This window comes from Streptopelia decaocto, assembly GCF_964273445.1.
Source record: "Streptopelia decaocto genome assembly, chromosome: 4".
In the NCBI taxonomy this organism is placed as follows: domain Eukaryota; kingdom Metazoa; phylum Chordata; class Aves; order Columbiformes; family Columbidae; genus Streptopelia; species Streptopelia decaocto.
Window position 1 is genome coordinate 24,585,714 of NC_138658.1, and position 24,774 is coordinate 24,610,487.

The following is a 24,774-nucleotide window of genomic DNA, read 5'->3' on the forward strand; positions in this document are numbered from 1 at the left end:
AACTGGACAGAATTCAGGACCATTGTGGGATATCATTCCAACAATAATAAACCACTTGGCATTTGTTATGATTATAAACAGAATACAAGCAAAGGAAATACTGGCCAGAAAACAAGCTAACAATACTGACAATTTATGGCCTGCCTTCCTTTCTACTCAGAGCGTTAAAATTATTTAACTATACTGAAGTTATGCTGTAACAGTTTAGGTGAAGGGAAAGGTTGCCTGTCAGGATTGGTAGCTTTTCAAGATGAGTTCACATAATTTCTTTCATTTCTGAAAACAGTTTAATGCACTTGTCATCATTAGACAATAACGTCCTCCACAGTAATGATATCCAAGAGCTGAGCAGAAGTGGAAGAGGATTGGCACACCATCTAAAAAAGTCCTTCTTCCTCTTAATAAGCAACTCTCCAGAAGTCAAGCATAACTTCAAAAAAGAAAATGGACAGTCACCATTTTTGAAGCATTTCAAGTACCAAGAAGTCTAATGCTTGCCCAAAGTTCATGATCTTTTTTGTTCTCCAGTTTTCCCCTACTTTTCTTTCAACAAAGACAAATGGTTCAGAAAATTATCTTGCTCAGAAATAGCTGCTGTGAATACATATTCCAGGAGGAACTGTGAAGTGCACAAATTGTTACCAAGGGGAGAGAAGCAATTCCCTCCTTTCAACACTCCCCCTTATCAAATCGCAACATAATCTAACAAGAGGAAGAATGACTGAAGGGTGACTCTGATTTAGCACCTTTGCTCTCTTCCTGCTCACCTCTAGTATTCCTCAAATACTGACAAAGACTTACCCCAGACAGGCTTCCCAGAACCAGTCTGACCAATTGCTTCACGTATGAAAAAGAAGGGGCACAGTTACTATTCCTTATGTGGGCACTGCAGGCATCCAGAACGGTCCGTACAGATACACGGGCATAAATGACGTCTTCACACATGCCGAGGAGGATGCTGTTGAGATGATCTCCAAGTTTGATAGGCTATAATGGCAAACAAAACCAGGAGGGATGGAAGGATCTGCTTTAATAGTGACTTACGATACACACAGAAACAAGAGATATTCAACATTGTAAAATAACTATTCACGAGATTTATTGCCTACGTTAACTGAGTGACAATTTTGAAGTCACCATCTAGGTGGTGAAAAAACAGCAGTTACAGAACAGGGCATGGGCATTCAGCATCTAGATTTGATTCCTACTCTACAACAATCTGGTTCAACCAAGCTGCCTAATCTGTAAGGTCAGGACACTGACACTTTTCCCTTCTCAAGGGCTTAATCACTAGTGAAAAGTTTCAGTGGAAATTTTCTCTGTTGTTTTGGAGCATTCTGCCAGTCACAAGGATTAAATTCAATCCCCATTACAACCATTCTGTAGCCCTCTGTCTGCTACACTCATTTTCTACCATTCCTCACCAATATTTGCAGCAGCTGTGTGAGTATTTCTAAAGTCCAATGACATCATCAAACCATATCAATACAAAAGTAAGGAATAAAACAGTAAAGTCACTGGTTAATAAAGCAAATCTTCACAGTTACAGGACAACACCCATATAGTTAAGAACCATGTAGATTTAATTCTCTTCTCTCCATTCAGTTGATCCAGCACACTGTATGTGGAATACCACTTCTCAGGGCACGCAGTAGTCTGAGACTTGTTCTCTGATGCCGCAGGCACTTGGGACTTAGGCTTTCTGATCTGCAACTCTCCCAAAGTGGGTGGCTACCCACAAAGTACAAGTGTTGTCATGGTTTTTCCTGTCACGGAGCACTTCAAACCTTTACAATCCTCCAATCTTCCCTGTATTAGTACTCTTAAACTGCCCCAATAAAAAAGTATTCTGGACTGTCCTGATTTAATTAACATAGGCTTTCCCCACCTATCTGTCTACCACTTCTTCTAACTAATAATAAAAATCGCTCTTCCATTCAACCAGACTCCCAGCAGAGAAAGCAGAGAAGCACCTCATTAACCAACACAGGCAGGCAAATATAAAAAAAAAAAAAAAAAAAGAAAATCCACACACAGAAATTAACACTTGTAATTAAAATAATGCCTTTCACAGACTGCTGGTTTGCCTCCAATAACTCCACAGAGCAAGGGACCACATCAGAACACCTCAATGTAAATTCTAAACTCCCCCTTTCTTTCCTGACCACACCGCCTTTGGAAAAAATACTATTATATCAAAACGCAGAGCACTCCTTCCCACACATTACTGTGAAACTGTTGCTACAATCTAATACCAAAGGAAGAAACAAAGAAAAAAAGGGCTAAAATTCATGCCTACTTTCTGCTCAACACCTATTTCTACCTACCTTGAGCCATTCTCCCACTACGGCTTAATACTGTTCCTTTTATCTCCTATGAGACAGGAGAACAAATAAAGGGAACAGGAGTCTTAGAAAATACTGTGCTTTTGGAACAGGCACAGGAGGCATCACAAAGAAGAATCCCTAAAAGAGTCACAGCTTCAAATTGTCTTGAGTGTTGCATTCAGGGAGCTACTTCTAACTCAGTACAACTGAGAACCCAACTACCCCTCCATTAAAGAAAATACTAGGAACCGACCACTTAAATTGCCAAAGAACCTTTCAAAATTCCCTTCCTTACCCTCACATATAACAACTAGTAGGACTGAACCCAAATATAAAACAGACGTAGATTACCTTGTTGAGCTATACAGTGCTCTGCCAAATCCCAAAACTGCAAGTTCATCATTAAATGCTTTTTTGGCCGCATTTCATCTTATTTTCACTCTTTTAGATGTTGACTTAAAAGTTTAATTGGGGGTGTGGAAGGAGCACCCAGGAAGATGATGAATCACATCACCTTCACTCATTTTTGGAAAGACAGTCTAGAAGTTCTGCTGGACGTCAGAGATAAAACCGTTGTGCAATAACACCCAGCTCTACGCAATCTGCGACCGTGTCTGCATCGACTGACAAATCAGCAGCAAGAGTATACTCCCTGTTCCAAACAATTCATACCCTTTCTTGGCCATTGTGTAACTTAAGTATCTGTATGTGCCAAGCCCAGACTCTCAGCAGTTATGGCAGCAGAGAGCATAAGCTGCTTTAGTAGGACTAAAGCAACGATGTTACTTAAATGTTTGTTTTTATATAAGCCTAAAACAAAACAAATTCTTTTCTTCTTTGTCAGCAGCTTAAACTATTGACTTTCAGCCTGTGACACTACAGGATAGACTAGTCCAGATATATCTTCATTGAAACCAACAGAAATGTAGCATCAGCAGCTTCTTTCTGCAAGAGGACAACACCATCACCCTTCCCAGGCTTCACAGGAACAGGCTCCAAGCACAGGAATTGAATCCCACTTTTCAGTGCCTCATCATGACACTCTGTCATGTGAACCCAAATGCAGATTTGTTCAAACTATCAAATCCGAAGCTGCAATATTAAACAAAACTAAATAAAACATTACCTGACTTTGAGGGACTTCATGGTCAGCTCCCCAAAAAAGTGCCATGCCAAGAGAATAAATATGGACCTGTCAGAAGACACAAGATATTTGTCAGCTCATTGAACAGGACTGGAAACACAAACCAGACCTTCAAAGCAAAGCAACTAACTTAAAATCATTTTGTCTATATATTTTCCTGGTATTTAAGTTCAGTTGTCTTTGAAATTGTTCTTCCCCTTTGACGTGAGGGTCAGAGAAGCAACTCCTACTTCTGCAATACATCCTGCAACTAACTAGCACCTCTGTTTTCTCTGATCCATTTTAAACCTTCATCTCATGTCGAAGTCAGAAGTACACATAATTCATGCCATCTGCCTGGTCTGGGGTACAGATGGCATGGCCATGTCCAAGGCTCCTTAAAACTTTGGTCTGAAGGCAAGGTAGACTTTAGCAGGACTCAAAACCGAGCTACTACTGTCAAGAGATCCCCAAAACCAGGATTAAAGGGAAAAAAAACCCGAGAATATAAGCGCATCAATGTATAAAGCCATCACCTTGTCATTGATATTTTAAAATACAAATGCAGTAATCTTTACACACATAATTAATGATCAATATAAACATTAACAATATTAATATATCTTTAACATGTTAAGCCCATCAAGACAAGGAAAACAAGCTTTAAATACTGCAGAATTAAGAGCAAAAAACATATACTGCCACTATAAGTGTTTTTGAAAATGAAACTGGCAAATAAGTGCAGAAAGAAAGGCAGCTTTTCTGCACCGTGTAAGTAACATACATTAGCAATGGGACTTTCTACCAAGTTATGAGTAATACTTCTGCTACTTAAAGCAAGAAGTTTATTAAATAATTGTGCACGCAATGAGCAACAATTACAGAGACAATGATGAATTAAAAGTCATTCACTGAAGCCAGCCTCGTCACTAACTAAAAGGAAAACATTTTACTTAAGTCCTAGCTATACACATTGAGAAGATCTGTCCAGGCTCAGGTACAGATTTTAAAAACTTATCTGTAAACTAAGTGCACAAAGGTAATGGATGGACTCAATAGAACCTACAAAAATATGAAAGTAATTTTCTTCTTCTCATACTAAACCCAAACAAAAAAGGACACCACCCCCAAGTGAGTACAGCACTTAAAAAGTCTATTATCAAAATTGTTAATTCCAATCAGAGAAGTGGTCATGGTCCTAAGCCTATCGGTGTTCAAGAAGCATTTGGACAATGCTCTTAGAAATATGATTAAATTTTTGGGTTGCCCTGTGTGGAGTCTTGAGTTGGACTCCATGACCTTCATGGGTCCCTTCCAACTCAGCGCATGTATTCTATCGTTCTGTGATTCTGAACTTCAACATCACAAAAGGTACTTCTGAAGAAGAGACACGCACCATCCTCAACAAAAAATACTATTGTACAACCACGCAATCAGACTTCTAAACTAAAACATGCTACCCTACTAATCTATCTGAAAACAGCTTTAAAAATAAAACACAAATTAGAGCAGTCTGTGATATTTTACTTCAGCAATGATATTTCAAGCTTTATATGAACTAAAGGAGGTTTTCCAAGTACAGCCTTGCAAAGTTACTTGCAAGCCACTACCACGTATCAATTACTTTTTGGATTTCAACATAATGCCTGCACACATTATATCATGCAACTCTCTCCTACTTCATACACCTTAACTTCAAAAATAAGATACATAGTCCCGACTGGTGTTTGACTGTTCCCCTTAAAATTTTCTAACTGCTTATTATAGTTTGACAGCCTTAGGTTGTGCCGGGTAGTCAGGAGGGAAAAAAATATACAAATATGACAGTCTGTTTACAGGATTATAACTGCTTGACGTTTGTGAAGCACCACATAAAGTTCCTTAGAATAAGAGATAATTCCAGCATGAAAACTAGGCAAAAAACATCTATTGAAAAATTAGGTTGTAAACCCTCAAGAATTCTGCTAATTTCAAATGATCAGTAACTAATAAGTAGTTTTGTACATTACTACCTAATAAACATTCATACTTACAATACCCTTTCTCTCTCTCTCCAGATGAAGTAACCTTTGCTTCAAGAGGCATATAACACATCTCTTCAAAATGAAAGCACTTATTCAAAAGATTCTAGTTCATTTAAAAACTATGATTCTTCTAATATTTTCCACAATACATAAATCAACATAAAATTCATTTCTCAAATTATTATTTCATTACGATTTTGAACAGTTTGCTTACTCTATTTCCAATAAGCTTGCAGCTACCTCGGACTTATTTTGTATTGAAATCAACTGGATGTCTTGGAATCAAAGAGGTATTCATAACTATCACTTTTTCTAATATTTATCATTGCATACACTGTTACTTTGTGTTAGCAAGTGAAGTCATAACTCAAGAAGTGAAAGCAAGCTCGTCACTGTCTGTTAAGAGGCCTTAAGAAATGACATTTTTCTGCTTTCAGCAGCTTTCAGACATGGTCTGATTTCAGGAGAACAACCAAAATCGAAAACACCAAAAATTGCCAGCAAATGAATTCAGCAAAGTAGAGCAAGTTACAACAGAACACACGCAAACAAAAAAAAAGTAAGAACTAAGAAACATGAAGTCAACATATCACGACAAATAACCACTGCATCATCCAACACGCAGATTAATACAAATGTAGAGGACAATAGCCAAAAAAAGAATGATGCATATTTAAACTATTTATCAGCCTTATCAGCTAATAAACCCACACTAGGACAAAAGTTTCTGTACAAAAGCTGTGTTTCAGGTAGCTTTCTCCTTCCGTATGGGCAAGCAAGTAAACCCAAGAGGACTGATAAGTTTGAAGCACTTTGCACAAATGTACTATACTGTGTAGTTCCTGTATTACAGATACTCTGTTGTGTTTGGGTTCTGTTTGTTTATTTTGTTATTTTTGGTTGGTTGGTTGGTTGTGGTTTTTTTTTCTTTGTTTGGGGGGTTTTGGGTGTGTGTTTTTTCTTCAGTTCTTCATACACAACAGTACTTTTCTGTTTCAGCTGGAGGGTCTCACATAAACGAATGCAGGATGAGAGACTCTCAGATCCCACCTTCATTCAGACTACTGCACCCAGACATGACCCCCACACTGGCAGAACAGCTGTATCATTTCTCCACAAGGCTTTAAACTGAAAATAAGAACGGCAGCAGAAAGTTTTCTTTGAACATTTTTGTATCACCGAGGCTATCAGAACAGTTAATTTTCCCCCACCTCAGTCTGCAAGAAACATACAGAAATCAAGTGGAGTTCAAATACAAAAAAGCTTAATTTATCTCAAGTGCAAAGCTCGAAGCTTTAACCTAATGCGATAGCTGAATACCACAAGCTAAAGTGTTTTATTTAGTCTATACCTGACCCTATGAGTAATTTGCTTATGTAAAGCCAAAGTGTGCATATTTCCATACCCAACTGTTTCTCAATGAAAACAGCAACACAGGTGCTGCAGCCTTGGCTCTCAATTTTGTCATCACCCCCCAGCAGGCAAAATTGTACTGCTATAATGAAATAAATTCACACCGCCATAATCAGAGAGGATTAATTGGCACTGCGTATGTGCAGAATGCCAGAATTTGGTCATCGCCTGTTGATGTGCTCTGTTTTTACAGGCCACAGTGGTCCCTCTGAGTATTTCCTTCCTAAAGCTTAAGAAACATCATAGGATGGCTTTTGTAGTAAGAGTTCTCTGCTTATTTCAAAAAGAAAAAAGCAACATACTAAATGAATACTGGCACTGAACAAAGAATGCAATCAGCTCTGAAGAAGGTCACAAACATGTCATTCCAAAACTTTTTTCTGGCATTTATAAAGGCCTGTTTTGTATATTAACTTCAGAACTGGCACTAGAGGCAACGTTACTGTCTTCAACAGTGTTGTCTCTCTTGAAAGAAGATAAATAATTCCAACAGTGTGACTACAGAGCTTGGCAGCTGCATCCTACTCAACTGATCCCAAATCCTGCATTGATGTCAGCGTTATTTTTACTTTTCTATTAAAATTTCAGCCTAAGCTGCCAATTTCTTAGTTTTGCCATAGATAAAATTATACATGTTCTATTATACCATTAGTTTTGACTACACTGCAGGGCGAGAAGGATGTCTAAAGGGCTTGTGAGTAACTGAGGAAACAGTGATTTTCGGTAGGTATTCAGTGCTACAGTCCTAAAGAAAACTGACTATATACAAGGCTTACAAGAAGCTGCAAACATAAAATATTCAACACAGAAAAACATGTTTTAATAGTCCTTGTGCAGACAACAGCAACTGATGCCAATACTGGTTTCCTCTGGAGTAGGAGCATGTTGCTGTTCTTCCTGGAGGAATGTTGCCAAATGCCATAATTGTTCCCAGATTACAACAACACTGGTTGTGGCCAACTTCTTCTCTAAGGATTATCGATCCAGAGAAGCCAAGGAGATGGAAATAGAGCTCATCTTCCTCCTTACTCCCACCTCGAAATATCTTTGATGAGGCCAAGGGAATTGCTTTCTGGGGAAAGCATTACCATTTGCAACAAATTACGGTTAAGACGACATTTGAGAAGCTAGTCATTTTGACTGTGCATATCAATGACCTGGAGGAGATCACATATGTAAAATTTACCTGCCTGAACATCTACCATTAGGGAACAGTTAAAAAAGGAAGGTGGAAAGGAAAGATTTGTTGCGTAACTGAGGAATACTTATGTTAATGAAAACAATTTTTTTCTTCAGAGATAAGTGTGGGAATATCCCAGCTTTCAAAGCCCAGGACTGCTTGAGTAATTCCTTTGCTTACCTCTCAGATGTATTTTGCTAAAAAAAAAATTTAAAATTGAAATTGTTGATGCCACTGAAATATTTTTTCTAAAAGACGGTGAAGTGTTGCTTACTGCTTACTCCTAGGTTGATGGACAGTCACTCTGTGCACCCACTGCCCGAGCATGGCTGTTAGTAGCACACATTAACAGGGACCTGCACACAGACACTTCTTCATAAGTACATACAATCATAATCACTATTCCACTTTTATGGACCAAAACAAAGTAGAAGGACCCCTCTCTCTCCAAGAAAATAAATCAATAGTTACATATAAAATCATGAGCCCCACAGAGACAAAAAGAAACATTTTGTCAAGTAATCAACAGCAAAAGACAGCAGCTGCCTGCCAGCAAAGAGGTACTCTACCTTTTCAACGTTAGACAGAGATGATAGAGAATGGTTCTGCAGAACCTCTGGTGCTGTGAATGCTCGCAGGTCTTGTTGGGAGACATTTTCATCAGTAAATGACACACTGCCAGATGGAAGTAACAGGAGAGACCATGGCGAAATTATGAATCCCAGAGCAGCAGGATCAGCTGTATTTAAAAGGGGAAAAAAAAAAAAAAAAAAGACAAGAAAAGAAAAGAAAAGAAATAAAACTACGTTGTTTGATGACCTTGCTTGATGTTATTCTATTTGCTTGAAGACACATTTAATATTAGCCTGTTGTGTTATTAACGGAATAGATTCATACTTCCTTTTCTACCTGTGGTGCTTCATAACCACAACATCCACCACCACAATTTTAATCACACTAAGGAGCGACACCTATCTTTTCTGACTATTCCTTGCTATTATTCACACCAGCAAGCTAAAATACTCACAGCTCTCCTATTCTCGGGTTATGTCATTTATGTAACAGTCAACATATAAAATGATCACATTTTGTAGCATACATGTCATTAAGGCTGATGTCTACAATAAGAATGGAATTAACTCCTATACTAATATAGCACTGCGGCAGCAGCAATGATCCGAAGAGAAGAGAAAAGACAAGTTTAATAGGGAGAGGAAATACTCCTTATTAGAGTAGCTGATAGAACTGGACAAACCAGAAACATTTTGAGGAACAAAAGTCCTTTTAAACCTAAAGAAAAAAAAACTCAAAACTGAAACAGAAAATAATTCTAGGCAGCAGTGGAAGTGGGCAAAGAATAAACCTGACCCCTTAGTAAGATCCTACATTCAAACCATGGAAATAATACTTGAAAACAGCAAAACAAGCATCGAAATCTGAGAACCAAAAGTGACAAAGAATACTTCCTACACCATGAATTTGCAACTTGCCAGCTAAATTTTTGATGTTGTCTGATAATACTGCTGCAAAACTCCTGGCCACAGACCTACTGAAGAAAAAAAGGGGTTGGCGGGCAGGGAGTTGCACACACGAGTGAATGTGGTAAACCCTAAAATCTGCCTTGAAAGTAGAATTTAACTAAGGCAGGAACAAGACAGAGCATTTCCTTGAGTCAAAATATTTTTATTCTACACCTCAAACAGTAAATCAGGTCATTTGCACTGAAGGAGGCATAAGCTTCCTTATCTAAAGAAAAATAAAAGCTCTTTTTCCACAGGTAAAGAGGCAGTTGCTCTGTTTTCTGCTACGTGGTATGTCAAAGATCTCAGGAAACATGTATTTGAAGGATAAGTCTGTTTTTTCCCTCTACATAGTAAGTAATAACAGTAGAATAATAATTTCCTCCTTCAGCTCTACCAGTAACAACATTTTCCACTCTCCTGTCAGCTTGGGATGTTCCTACAGCACTGGCTCCTAGGCTGTTCAACTATCTTGTAATCTAGAGTATTTCTAATCTCCTTGGAAAAGTATTAAATTACTCCTTGCAGGTATCAGATGTAAAAGGATCTACCAAGCAAGTCCTTCAATTTCTTCAACTCATCTTCCCCTAAAAGAAGCTGAGAAATCGCTTTCAGGCTTCCTACAGTCTGTGATACCAAAGCAAAACTATATCAATAACTTGGTAGTACAATTACCCAGAAGAAAATTCCCAACTTCCAGATCCTGAAGCTCAGAAAGTCTCCCCTCCTACCAATGCACGCAAGGGATAACATTAAACTCATTTTGCAGTTTAAGACTAACATACACATTTTTCTGAACACTCCTTAAACCCCTATGCAGAATTTTGCTTTAAAAAAGGAAGAAGGCAATAAACATTCTAGAAATGGGAAGATCCTGGAAAGTCTACCTCAAGTAGTTATTTCAAGTTTATTAAATACCTGAGAACTAAAGGAGCTTGTTATAGCTTTTCTAATGGATTTTTAAATGATGGTATGTTTTGCTGAAAGTCAGTATGACAAGCTTAGTATTCACAGTGCAAATCTGGTCTTCCCTGCTCTGCTTTTTAGGACATAAAAGAGAGGGGGAGGGTATTTCCTTGCTCTGGCTTTCTCCTCCAGATCCAAAAGAAATAAGTCATCTATGGATGGTACCTCTGATCACGTAGGCTAAACAAATTTAAGCTCTCACACCACACTGCTGAGCTCCCTATTTGTCACATACAGAAAAAAAATGCCCCAAAATACCCTAAAACATAACAAATACAAAACCTTACAGGGTGATATATCTCTTATACACAGAAGACAGGATTTTGGGGGGTTTTCTTATCCTATTTCAGTAAGTAAAATTGCAAGTGACAAACCAATGTAAGTTACTTGAACCTACCAATGTCAATACACAACAAACCAATTAAAACCTATGGCTCAACTAACAAGCTGTACAAGTATCTTCTGTTTCTAGATCTCCTCCAATGTGACTTCAAATACTTCCAAATGTTGAATTTATCAATCCAATCAGCCCCTAGCTATAAAAGATTAAAACCTGGAATCACTCCCTTTAATGGCCACAACCAAACATCCGCTTGATACAGTAGTAAAAATGATCAATTGTGTCCAAGGTCATCAAATATGTGCATTTAAAAATAAGATGAGCTGAAGAAAACTCCCCCAGCAAGAATTTTAAAAAACTTGTAAGGTGAAAGTAGTGGAAATAAACTTCAATCAACTGAATTAAGTAAAATTTTAATTAAGAATGAAAATAACATAATCTGTTTCAGCCAAAAGAGACAACATTTTGTATTATACCTCTAACCCCACTTCCCATGAAACAAAGCAGAACAAGTGTACTTTACTGTTGTGGCAGTAAGTTCAAATGCTAAACAAAAGAAATGTAAAGATGGAAAGAATCTTCCTCTTGCAAGTACATAAGAAAATATTTAATTATGCAGTAAAGCACTTTTAGAAAGAAAACCTTAGTTGGCCATCAACTTCCAAAAATAACACTGCAGGTGACTACTGGAATTTGTTTTACTAATTCTGTGTGTATGCACCACAAAAAAAAAACCAAAAAACCAACACATTTAAAAATATTACAGGATTTCTGCTTAAAAGACCCAACTCAGCAACCTTAAGTCACATGGAACCTTAAGTTATCCTTAACATTCTTTAAGACAAAGACTTTAAATACATATGAACTCTTCACATTCTGAAACACACTACAGAAACAAGTTGAGAAACAGAAACATGAGTTAGGTTTAAAAACATCAAAACTAACATATTTAGCCTGAAGTCTTCCCAATATTCATTTAAACAAACTTTGGCACATGCATTTATACCCTGTAGAGGCTGAATTTACTGATCCACCTGAAATAGTTCCGTCCACACTCAACCATCTTCATGACCTGAAGCAACATACAATGAATGTGATTAAGTGCAGAAAAAGGGCTGATTTTGCCAAGATTGTTTTGTTGACATTTGCCTCTTTTAGTAGCTTTTAACTAATACAGTAGATCATATTGCCTACATCACAACTTTGCGAAACTACTGTTACAAAGGATGAGAATAAAATAACTCATTCTCTATTTCCTTCCTTAAGGCATTGACGGCAAACCAAAATAACTGTCTCAAAGCTCCTACTATGCAGATTTAATCTAAGAAAAATAATTTTAAGTAATTCTACTCTTACCCTTTCACATGTTTGTACCATGGAAAAAAAAAATTAACAAAGATGCAATGCATCAAGTAGCCAGGGACCATAGGAAAACAACTGAAACTAGTTTCCAGTCATAATATTAATGTCATCTCCTGTTTAAGGCTTTCAGAAGAAAAGGAAGCATCCTCCCCAAAATATGGGGGGAAATAACAGCAAAAGAGGTTCAAACCCCTCTTTCTAAAAGCACTGGAATTCTGAGCACGGTTCTGGTCCACTTCCAACGCCATCAGCTTTCAGCTGTGCTAGAGCTGCCAGGCTCCTGCGTTAACTCAAGAACTATGCGAGCTGGTAACCAAACACTTGTGAGAGCTCAGTTCATCAGGCAGTGCCAAGACAGAGATAAATAGTGTGGTCTTACTTAAACTGAGAGAGTGAACTGGTTTTAAATGCAATAAAAACTGAAATATTTTTCAACTATGTAGCATCCGCCAAGCCAATGAAAGACTTTTAAAACAGTCCTTTCCATGGTTTAATAGGATACATGTAGCCAAAGACAAAAAAAAAAACCCCAAAACACGTTCTAAGAGACAGTAAGCTCAGGTAGAAATTTCAAATGGATCCATTTTACAATACTGAGCTGATGCAGCATGTCCCCACACGTCCAGCATGCGTTGCAGTACTTCTGCTGCCTCTCCCTTGGGGACAAAGGGGTGGGACTGAGCAGAGAGCCCTGACATGACACTGAACCACTTGGAAACCAGTAGCACATGGAGAAACACCAAGAAGCTTTCCTGACAATGCTGGAGCAAGAAACAGGTGAACAATTAGTTCCTGAGATGCCCCATGTTGTTCCTGAGATGCTCCCCATGCAGCAGAACACCACACTACACCTGGTTGTTACCTTGACCACATTCAGCAGAGTTGGGGAAAGAGTGCAAGAAGTGACTGGGCATCATCCAGCAGAGAAGAGGTGGAGGAAAAAAAAAAAATCTACCAAAACCGCAGAAGTATGATGTCTCTATGGGCAACTCAAAGACCAAATGTCAGCAGAAAGTGAAAAGAAATTGTTCCTCAACAATTGCTGGTAAAGGGGAAAAACAATCATTTAGTACCTGCCAGCAAGGGGCACCTGGAAAATGAACATTTTTCTCCCTCCCTTGTCAACCAAAAGAATCAATTACCCCCTCCATCCCAACTAGGTCTGTGCCTACCGGGACCCACACCACTAGTTCCCATCAACACATTTCACCCTTTGCCTTCCTTCTTTTCGCTATACTAACCCAAGTGAAGCAGATGCAACAGCATGACTGTCTACAAGATCTGCAAGTCCTCAAAAACCCACAGTTGTCCTTCTTCACATCCACTTTCAGATGCTATCACTTTTCTTTACATAAATAATTTCCCATGTACAAATTTGCAAGACAGTCAATTTGTAAAGTGGCTCTTTCTTTGCTTAACCTTTCTATTACCAGACTCATTTTCTTCCTTTCTCTTCCCCATCCCTTCAAACACATTGTTTGCCTTGAAATGTAAGGTCCAACTATTTTCACAATGCTTTTCCATAGGAGTGGCCTAAGCAAAATATGAAGTCTTTCCCACTTTCAAGTTAAATCAACTAAATTAGGACTGACACCCAGTTTGCAATTCTCAGCATCAGGGAGCACAACACACTGCTTACACTTAACACGCTCACATTTGAGATACTTCACTTCAAAGACTTGCTCCTTTGACCTCTTGGAGTAGCGAGTACAAGATACAGCATGTCTGAAGTGGCTGATACACCCTCTCAACAACAAAATAGTCATTGCAGATAATTAAACAGATGTAAGAGAAGGGCAGGTCTGGTATCGGCCTTTTCAAATCTCCAGATTAATCTCAACGTCACTAGTCCAACTGATGTCAGATCTGCAACTAGGAGCACTGGGTTGTCTTTCTCCTCCATTTAACAGCTTATAATTTGCTGACAAGACAGCTACCAGAGTTGGCCTTCTAAATCAGTGATCAGCAACTGCATTTCAACCTAATCTTCCATTGCTTATAATGATTGAAACCAATTTGTAAAGCATTTTTAATGAGTTCAGCATCTGTTAGAACTGTAAATACAAACAGGCATAAAAATATGCACATTTCTGAATCAGTCACTGAATTAGACACGGTGTGATCTGTGGTTAACAATGCAAGACATGAATTTTCATTCTGTAGTTCTTTCATTCAGTTCTTTGATGCGTAAGTAGATAGACAGACTAAAAGACATGCAGAACTTCTATGCATCAAGAAGTCATGAAATCTGTAACTGAAGCTTGTTTTAGGCACTTTTTCCTCATTTCCTGAAATTTGTTTAAGTAACTCATTAACTGAAGAACGCACTCTCGGTTGGTGAAGTAACAGCAAGGATTCTCAACTTCAAATAGACTACCAAAACTCAACCAGGATGTAATAAATAAATAAATGGTTACTTGGGCTGGTAATTCCCTTACACGTGTGTGGTTGGTGGACTGGTGCGGGGAGCTTGCCAAGAGATGGCAATTTAAGAATTAATGATTTCCATGGCCTTTTTAATCCTTCTTATTTCAAAACAGCTGGACCAAAGACTGTGGAACAATATTCCTTATTTTACCTTTGTAAAGAAACTTAATACAGAATATGTTCAAAGCTTAGGTTTTTTAACAGAACAACACATCCAGGGACTCCAGAACTATAAAAGTAGAAAGAAAAGAGCATCTCTGAGACTGATCAGAGCTGAGCATGCTGTGAACTTGCAAAAGCTAAAAGCTTGGCTCATTGCCCTCTGTCCAGAAGCAACTGGTCAGTTCAGAAAAATTTTGGAAACTTACCCTCTGCCATAGAATAGCTTTTCCATGCTGTACATTAGGTCTGAAATTTAAGGAAAACAGGATTTCTCTAGAATCCCCCATTTGATACAAGTCCTCCACAAATAAAAAACAAATCGAGCCAGAAAAGCCCACAGGAACCTCTGCATTCTCTCTTCTTGCATCTCTGCAAGCCAGCACAGAAACTGATATTCAAGAAGACCAAAAAAGGATTCTAGATTGTTTCCTTAGCGAAGCCAAATCTTGATTAAAGACTGTCTGGTTATCCTAGTTTTGCTGGGAGGAATTAGATTGCCTTTGTCAACCTTAGCTACACAGTAAAGCTCTTTCATTTGGTTGTCTCTTGAAGTGCATTTTACCACAGGGCTATATCCCAGGTTAATTAATAGCATGCGACTGAAAATAGATTGCTGAACTAGCAGAAAAACTACTCAGTAAAATAGCTTCATCTCCAAGAAGAGACAGATTGTTCTGGCACTGATTTGACCTGAAGTTCTGTTTTGCTCTTCGCTGATAGGAAGCAAGACCAGAAGATTATGCCACCTTAGTCAGTATTGCTGGCAAACATTTCTCTAGCATCTACTGTGTTCTCATTCTCAATGCCCGCATGCAGCCTTCATCGTAATTATGTTAACTCATTTCTGCACCACTCTCAGGCCAAGAAAGGATGAGCTCTTATTTTCAGTGGAGACTTGCATCTTGAAAATAAACAAGACCTAGGATGACATCTGAAGTGGTTTCACAACTGTATATACTCATGCTACTGTGGTCTTTCAGGTGGATTTCAAGATGGAGCTCAATGTGTTGGTTCTTGTAAAGTCTACAAGAATAAACCTCTTATCATTGAAGATCTCTCTTTAGTCAAGGTCTTGGTTGATCTCAATGACTCATACGCTTAAAAAAACAATAATTCCTCTGATTCTCTCTGGGAGACAATAAAGACAGAGAGACGTAAGAAGATACCAGCTTTCCATTCTTCACCATACAAGAAGCAGAGTGGACAGGACAGTCAGTCAAATGGCAACAATAAACTCAGCATTCCTCACAGGGAACACCTCTCAGCATGCATGGTGACCTCGCTGGTATGGGGGGAAAAAGGAAATTTGTATGGGATATCAAAACTACTCAAAATAACATTTTGGAGAAGCTGCTAAAATATCACATTTATAATGCTAAGTACATCTTGATCAGAAATCAAGCACTGGATTGCAGTTTCTGCCCACACCTGTCTTCTTTGGAGCCTTTGTGAAGTGTCCAACAGAGATCTCTTTCAGAGGCTGTGCAATGTAAGAGACAGACCCAGTGTTTGACTTGACATCATCTAGATCAAATCTTAAAAAGAACAACTCCCCAAAGCCATCTTAAATGTTGAATCTTGATGAAATCATTAGCCAAACACATGAAAAAAATCCAACAGAATTTTCCCTCAATAATGAAGATGTGCCCCTTACATAGTAAAGTGGCAAAACAATGGCTATTTTCAAAGTGTGAGCTTTTGATTTTTCCTGAATAAGCTTACAGATTCAGGCTTAGATATAAAGAGATAAGCCCCTTAAATTTGCTGAAATACTAGATGCAACATGAGAGCATATACACTATAGAAAGCCAAGGTAAAGATGTCACCAAACTTCAACATTTGAGTTAAGCTTTTATCGTTATAAAAAGCAAAACCAGGGAAAGGGATTTAAGGACTTGCAGATCAACAACAACAACAACAACAACAAAGAAAACATGCTTAGATCTAGTGCTAAAACAGATAGTTATTAGCAGTACTGCAGAAGCACAACTTAGAGCTTACTAAATTGGGGGGAACAGGGGAGAAGAGATACTTACTTCTACACCTTTAAATAAAATAAGTTCTCTCAGTAGCTCTGTATGTATTGTTAAATGGATTCTGAGGAGTGATTCCTGGCTCTCTGGTCAAGCTTTCACCAGCCCACCTTTGCATCACGTGAAACTAAATCTCTTCAGAGCAGACTGATCATGACTGTACTTTAACCATTTCTATGCCCCCTGCAGGACCAGAATGCTCCAATGGTCTCAGACTTATTTATAATTTTTCTATGTTTCTATCTCATTTCAATGAGCCTAAAATAATGCCAAGGCTCTATGGAAGCTTCCTACCAAAGCAAAGTTATCACCACATAAAATGTACTGCGTGTCCTGACAACATGAAGTCATGGTTGAAAACATCCTTTGGGCTGGGGTGCACCAAGTCAGTTTACTCAAAGGTAACATAGAAGCAAGTTATTATTTGGGTTTAGAGCCTAGGAAGAACAAGGGAGTTTACTTATATGGCACATAAATATAACCAAGATGTTTCCAGGTCTGTATAAATCAGTCTTTAATAATGCTTACCTTTTCTGAATAGTTCTTGAAGGCTCTCTGCACTTTGATTCAAAATAGCCCATATTTCCTCTTCTTGCAATGGACCCCCCCGAACCTCCAGAGCCTCTGCCAGTGACACATGCATGTTACCTGGGAAATAAGACAGATTTCAAAATACATAACAGTTATTTTTTCCTTGCGGGTAGTACTCAAGTAGTGATAACCCCTGTTCAACCCTCAGTCACAAAAATTCTCTATAACATTAACAGAACTTATAAAATCTAGATACTAAAAAAACATTTACCATGACTATAAAGAACTTTGAGCATCTGCTATTAAGAGAAGAAAAACTTGGGTTAAGACAACAATAATCTGTATTAATAATATAGGCTACTAAATCAATAAGCTCAGCAAGCTGGCATTAGTGTATGTGCTACAGGTAGGAGTTTGCTCTGTTTAAAAAAAATGACAGAATGATTGGTAGTTAGAGGTTTATTGAAGTAAATCAGTTACTACCACTATTCTGACAGGTTTAAGTCAGTCAAGATGCTGTTAGTGAAGGAGGCTTTTTTTCTGATGTATTTTCCACAGGGCTGCTTGTATTACCTCATGACCAAATAATAACAAGCACTGCCTGCAAACATGCAAGCACGCTGTGGAACTGAGTTATCTCCTTTGCTCAGCTTCTTCATACATTTAAGAAAACAAACTAAAACCATTAGCTCTGCATACATCATATATTCCCAGAAAGTAAAGGCTTCCTTCCCCTGCTAACAGAGGGCATGCCTTAATATTTTTTTTTCAAAGAATTAAGCAGTTTTCACCATACCACAATATGATATACAGTTGTCCAAAACCAAAACTATTTTGCAAGCTGAAGAACACATCCCTAAACATTCAGGCTAAGTCAAAGGTTCATCATTTCAGCAAGCTCAGGAGCAAAGAAATCATGTGTCTGCTTAATTACTTCAGCTTTCCACAGACACTGAATGTTCTCAGATCGAGCACTCATGCCAATTTCTATTTCTGACTAAGATGCAGCTGCAGTCTCTTTTCTCTCTGCCTCTCTCAAAAGCCCACAGAATGAAATCCTGAAGCAGTGAACTGCAGTAAGAGCCTAAGGTACACCATCAGTCATCACTGATGAGTCTGTTAGGTCTCAAAGGCTCCCAGGCTGCTGATGGCAATGGACAAGACAGTTCCACAAGCACCGCAGATTGTCCTGAGATCAGCAACTGATATTAGCAACTCTGGATGACACCACAGCGCTGCCAGAGGATCCTTCCCCTCCCAGTCTACCAGCTGGGTTCTCCCCATCAGTGCACAAGCCTGGCCCAGGGGTACACTCATGGATATTAGTCTAACAATTTGCATGGAGAACAAGATGACTAGCTATATTAGTTTTCCAACTGCCTCGGCAGTTTCATGCCTTCCACTTTCAGATAACCAGGCTCGTACCTACATAATTGCAATCTAAAAAGCTGAATATCCGTCAGTTTCCAGCTGAAAACATAACCTTGAAGATACTTTTTAAACTACCACGCAGAGTCTTTTTAGCTACAATTTTATACTATGATATTGAAAACGATGTATTGTTGGCTGCATTTCATCCCAGTCAGCTTGTTTTTCCTCACTTCACATCTTGCCAGTTTCTAATATTCAATTATTCTGCATATTTACTAAGCCAAATATATTTTCTACAATTAATATTCAAAAGTCATCACGAAAAGATAATGGAAAACCGATCTGGACCACTTTTAAAAGAAAGACGAAATCTAAATTCCCAAAGAGAAAAATATGTACACTATTCAAAACGGAAAGCTAGGGACCAACACAGACTCACAATAAATGGATGAAAAGCCAGAGATAAACATGTTTCTACTCGGTGCGAGATTCACGTACGCCTGGCACAGAGTGTCTGGTCTATTATCCGTGGCAGGGAATTTTGTGATTTCATGGCACTGTCTCAAATTCCAGTACATAGATCTAGAATCAAACTCATTTATCCAGCTAAAAGATCTAGTCTTCCCCTAGGGACTAAAAGCAAATGATCCTGAGCCTAACAACACCACCAAAAATCACCCCCCAAAATAATTCTCTGCCATTCTCCTCTTCCCTGTCCTGAAAAATCCCAATTCCTTTCACCTGTGTATAAATAAATGCCAACTGATCTGTAGCAGATAAAAGGCAATTGTCTATTTAACATCACTACAGAGGCCATAAGCAGGTCTGCTCAAGCTCCCAAACACGTTTTATCAGCAGTAAAAGAATCCTACCAACAAAAATTCTGAGGTCACAGAAAGAAACATATGCATATCCACCCAGCCGCACAGGTCCCAGTTGTAGCAGCGTAAACAACAAGATATGCCGGTATATTACACATAGCAGTAGCTTAACAAAAAGAAAAAGGCACAAACCCAAACCTGAAACACCCACAGGACAACACACCAAACTCACATAATTTCAAATTAGTTTTGAAAGCCCAAGCAGAAAACAACAAAACATCGATCATTACACATGCAAAATGGCACGTTGGGACGCGAGTGGGACTCTCACTGAAGTGTATCTGCTCTGGTAACTTCTTGATAATGTTGTTTTGGTAACTCTTCCTGTAACCTTCCTTACTCAAAACTATCTCGAAGATGCAGGGCTTGTCTGTCACAGCAAAGAGAAGACTAGCACATTGGTTTTGAAGATTAAAGAAGCTTCCCCAAAACAGTTCCCTGTCACTGAGGAAGCAACTGATGCAAGTTGAGGTGAAGCATTTGTGGGCAAAAGCACCCTCAGGGGTCTCCATCTGTACAGCCCACCTGGTAGCAGTCAGGCACCATTAAATTAACATGATGAAGCTGATAGTGAAAGTGCCAGGCTCAAAACATTCCTATTCCCCACCAATTTGTTTGTGGCAGATGTTTTCCGCAAAGAGAAATTTCTAGGAATGACAATGTTCTAGGAATGCACGATTGTTCTGAATTTACCATTGCCTTTGAGGGCTCCTGGGAGCCTTCAATTGTGTCTGGTCCTTTGTGAACACAGAAGTTGAAATGCTGAGTGCTCAACATACACAAAAGCTTTTGGTTTTGTGTAATGCCTGAACTTTTTGATAAATTGCAACATAATAACTGTATCAAGTAACTTATGTAAAAGAAAAACATATGAAACTGTTTTAGAATACCCTATCAAAATTATACGACTGCCTGTCTTCACACCTTAGCCTTCTAATTGCAGTTATGTCCCTGGCTATAGAGTTGCACAGGGTTCATTTTCCCATTAGAATAAATCTCAATTTAAAATGTGCATTTGAACTCCTATAGCTAAGAACTCGGAGAAAGAAAGCTGGACAGAGGACAACAGACTAACAGCAACCTCTTAAAATGAGAAGACAGAGTAACGATGAGTTATCTCTGTTAAGGGTAAACTTTGAACTGATTTCAGTGGGCATAAAAGGGGTAATCTGAGAAAAAAGGGTGAGTGGATCTCAGGAAAGCTGAATAGCATTGGCCTAAAATGACAGAACGCAAAATGAAAAATAAAATGAAGATTTTCCTCTCATATGCAAATTAGTCTGCTTCCAGCTTCCAAAGATGTTCCTGACAGTCCCTGTGTTTTTCAGTCAAATTAACTGGCAAAGAAATGTAGATGCGCTGGCAGAGTTCTGAATGGACTCTTAGGTTCTTGCTGGGGCACTTCCTGGCAATGAGTCCTTTTCCCTGTCTCCTCTTCATTCAAGGTAAGCAAGATTTGTTGTGCTGGCATCCTGGTGCCCCATTCCTTTCACTCCTTGTAATAAAAATGGACAGATTGAAGAACATTTAAAACAAAGAACATTTAAACAGACAAGGTCACTTTCCTTGGGACAGCATTGTAGCAGCATCTTAATATGAAGCCATGCTGACACTGAGCTGGAGATGGGTTCGGGAGGCTTACAAAGCACAGCTTTTTTCTGCTTTTGCTCCAGGAGGTGAGAAGTCCAGGTGCAGGCGCCATCAGAAGGCACGTCAAAGGGCTCGGTGGTATGAACTCAGCATGAACTGTGAAGGCGTGGATTCCCCATAAACCCAAAAACCACCCAAGATCACAGCCACAGAACAGCCAAAAAGTCACATTCATGCAACAGAGAGGACAGCACAATGTAGGAAGACAGTGCACAAATTAAAATATTTGTCACTGAAGAAGCATAGACATGAATATTACTTCCAAGTTGCTTGCTCTGGCACAGAATTTACTCACAGACCGTACAGAAGTGCAATTTCCAGAGGAAAGGAGTTGCATCATGTGGAGGCAGCTCTGGTTTTTGCTCCAGGACAAGAGAGTAAACTCAGGTGTAAATCATTTGTATCAACAAGCCCTGAGTGCAATTTCTCACCCTCCACGCCATTCAGCCCTAAGCCATGCAGGCAGCCCAGTTCCAAGAAAGAATGCCACTTCAGCCCAAGGCCTCTCCCAGATATCTAACACTTCCTTCCAAAAGCCTGTTTACCCCATGAAGACCAGCTGCCAGCTCCTCCCTTTACAGCAGACAGCTTGTACACTCCCTGATGAGTGGGATGGGTCATTCTGTCTCTTCCCCGTCAGGCAAGCTCAGTCATCTCCTCGCCCCTACGCTCTGCAGTCCCAACAACCCGATGCACACCACCTGTGGAACACGACATTCCCTCAGTCTGAGGAATGCACAGCAGGAGCAGCTCCTCACACCGAGTAATACTGTCAAAATGACTATTTGCAAGGTATACGCCTACTTCATTTTCCCTACAACTGGCAAAGTTTTCAGAACAACTCGCCATTTTTTCATTATTTATATATGCAGCCCAGAAATTAAGTGCTCAAAATTCTCATCTCCCCCAACCATGAGCTTTTTTCCTTACACATTTCAAATCTGAAATCAAAGGTCTCCAACAGCAACCAAGAATCAGGAGAAGTCTAACAGCCTGTTCTTTCCAGATTTTATTGAACTCTTGACAGCTGAAATATTAAGAAGATACCACTATAACTGTGTTTAATAATGACTATAGTATCAGTAATTTTGTCAGAAAGTTCATAACAACTGGAAGTCAAAAGGTTGAACTGCTTCAACTTAACCCTTGCTTGACAACTTTGTGTTTTGGTTTTAATAACACATATCCTTTGCTTTTTTCCTTATCTTCTGCCATCAGCATTTTCCGCCATTTTTTAAGTTCAGAACCAAAACTGCTTTAACATCATTAGCTAACTAAGATGCCTGCAGTACCTCACACTTATTTGATATCTCATTGGAATACACTGCCAAGAAACATACAGAGCAGCTGCTCCAGTCCTACACTTTGTACACTTTGTAGGTGTTTTTAGATGTGCTAGAAGCAGTGGAAAAAATACAAAGACATTGTTATAGCATCTGGATAGTCACACAAAATACTGTGGTATTTGTTTTAATGCTTTGACAAAATGTTAAACAGAAAGAAGAGACAGCAAGAAGGCTCCATATAAATCCAAATTCTTTACTGTGGTGAAAAAGAAAAAAAAAAACACAAACAACTTATTTCTCCAACATAAAATACTGTTAGCTCACTTTATCTGTCCCAAATATAAGCATTGCCCCTTTGCTCCATAAGTATACTTGGGCAAAAAAGTAGCAATTTCCAAAGAGTGGGTTTTCTCTTGGCAGATAAGCAAAGAGCCCTTTCTCAGCCTCTCCACTGTAGATTCAAATGCCTGAAAACAAAAGAACATTTAACAAGACAATTCTGTCCAGAAGAACCTCTCAAAATTAACCTTTCTATAGCCATGATCAGCTGCCTAAAAAAAAAAAACCAACACTGACACTTTTCTTCAGCACTCATGGAGTGTGAAACACTTTCTAAAAGCATAAAATATGCCCAAATTGCAGTGAAACCGAGCTGGAGCTGTACCTGAACAGTTCTGAGTCATAACCATGCCCTGTAATTTCAGAATGCTGGCGTCTATCCTATTTATTTACACTGGCCCACAACTTACACCCCTGAAGATGACCTGGAATGCATCTATCAATTAGTTTATCCTCAATAATACTGTGAACTGAAACTGCTTAAGTGCTAAACCCTGGAGCCAAGTTAGAAAGGCTGCGCTCCAGTCATCTTTGAAACCTTATTTTCAAATACACACATACTTAGATGCATGCATGTAAAATGTGGTTTCCTATAGCTGCAGGTCCAATTTGCATAGACTGTCCACAAAATAATGCGTTATTTGCAAATATTCAAGTCAATCATGCAATCAGGGTAAATATGCAAGTTAATCAAGTGTTTTAAAATAATTTTTTAGAATCCTGCTCTCAAGTTAATTACTGCACATTATTTTCATTGATTGTCTTGAAGGGTAAAGGAAATGAACCCTTGTGCCATGACCGCTTTTTGCACTTCTCCTATAGCTATGAAGAAGAGACAAAAATGGAGGAAAGCCCCACAAGATGCAAATCCCACCTACCCCCTCTTTTTTTAAACTTCTAAATAGCTGCCAGAAATTGTGTGAATCTAAGTTTCTGCAAACAATCACACTTCTGTGGTGCTTTCCCCTCAAGCAGCTACTTGATAATAGTATTATCTTAGTATAAGCACTATTCCTTCCTTCTTTGTTGTGAAGGGGTCAGCAGAGATTAGTATTACCGCCCAAGAATTTTCTCCCTCCAATTGTAGAAGATATTAGCTTCTTCCATTCACATTTTTCTTTCCATGTTCTCTTCTTTTTCTCTCCTGTAGGATAAACTATCAGCAAAACAGTCCCATGCTCCTTGGCCAGACCTCAAATCAAACTGGCACCTTGCTGCTTGGGCTCACACCTCCTAAGTAAAGGAACTAGCTGAAATTCGTGATAAAACACCAGGAACATGAGGACACTGTCAGAAGTACAGGGCACTGATGCCCTCTTTAATGAAGCCATGCAGTGATGCTCTCACACTCACTGTAAGAGATGAGATGATAGCGTTTCCTTCCAAAGCCATAAATCAGTCTTGTACTCCCATGTCTGGAAGACCAAAGAATGTGACATGTTGCGAATCTCGGCTGGCACCCCCAGGGCAAGTGATGTTTATTTTACTGGAGAAGTGCTTGCTTTCTTTCCTGGAAGGTGGAAAGAGATCAGCTTTTGGCATCGGACTGAACTCACAAGGGAAGACAAGCAAGGGTTATTGCTGACTCCACACTCCCCTCCTTTCTTTTCTGTCTCTCTATCACCAGAACCAGATAAACTTGTTTATCTGAGGCTTCATGTAAGTCAAACTAGTAAATCCAGTCCAAAACATATATAATAATAATGAAAGTCATGTTTTCTAGGTAACTGTAGATTGTTCTTTTATACATCAGGGCAGCTAATGTTTCACATCTGATATTAAAATAGTATTCAGAAGAGTATGTAATTATCACTACAAAGTAAGCTTAATCCACATAAA

General features: G+C 38.9%; 1 protein-coding gene across 3 annotated transcripts in view; it reads right to left on the reverse strand.

The window, feature by feature from the left end:
• PTPN13 (protein tyrosine phosphatase non-receptor type 13) overlaps positions 1-24,774 on the reverse strand; it is a 122,991-nt gene that overhangs the window by 78,100 nt on the left and 20,117 nt on the right. For all 3 annotated transcript variants that reach the window (XM_082050510.1, XM_082050512.1, XM_082050511.1), the window contains 4 exons: positions 17,406-17,525; positions 8,637-8,806; positions 3,454-3,519; positions 802-987 (listed from right to left, as the gene is read on the reverse strand). In XM_082050510.1, coding sequence (XP_081906636.1) covers positions 802-987; positions 3,454-3,519; positions 8,637-8,806; positions 17,406-17,520 — 537 coding nt within the window. In that variant the 5' untranslated portion in view covers positions 17,521-17,525. The remainder of the gene's footprint in view (positions 1-801; positions 988-3,453; positions 3,520-8,636; positions 8,807-17,405; positions 17,526-24,774) is intronic.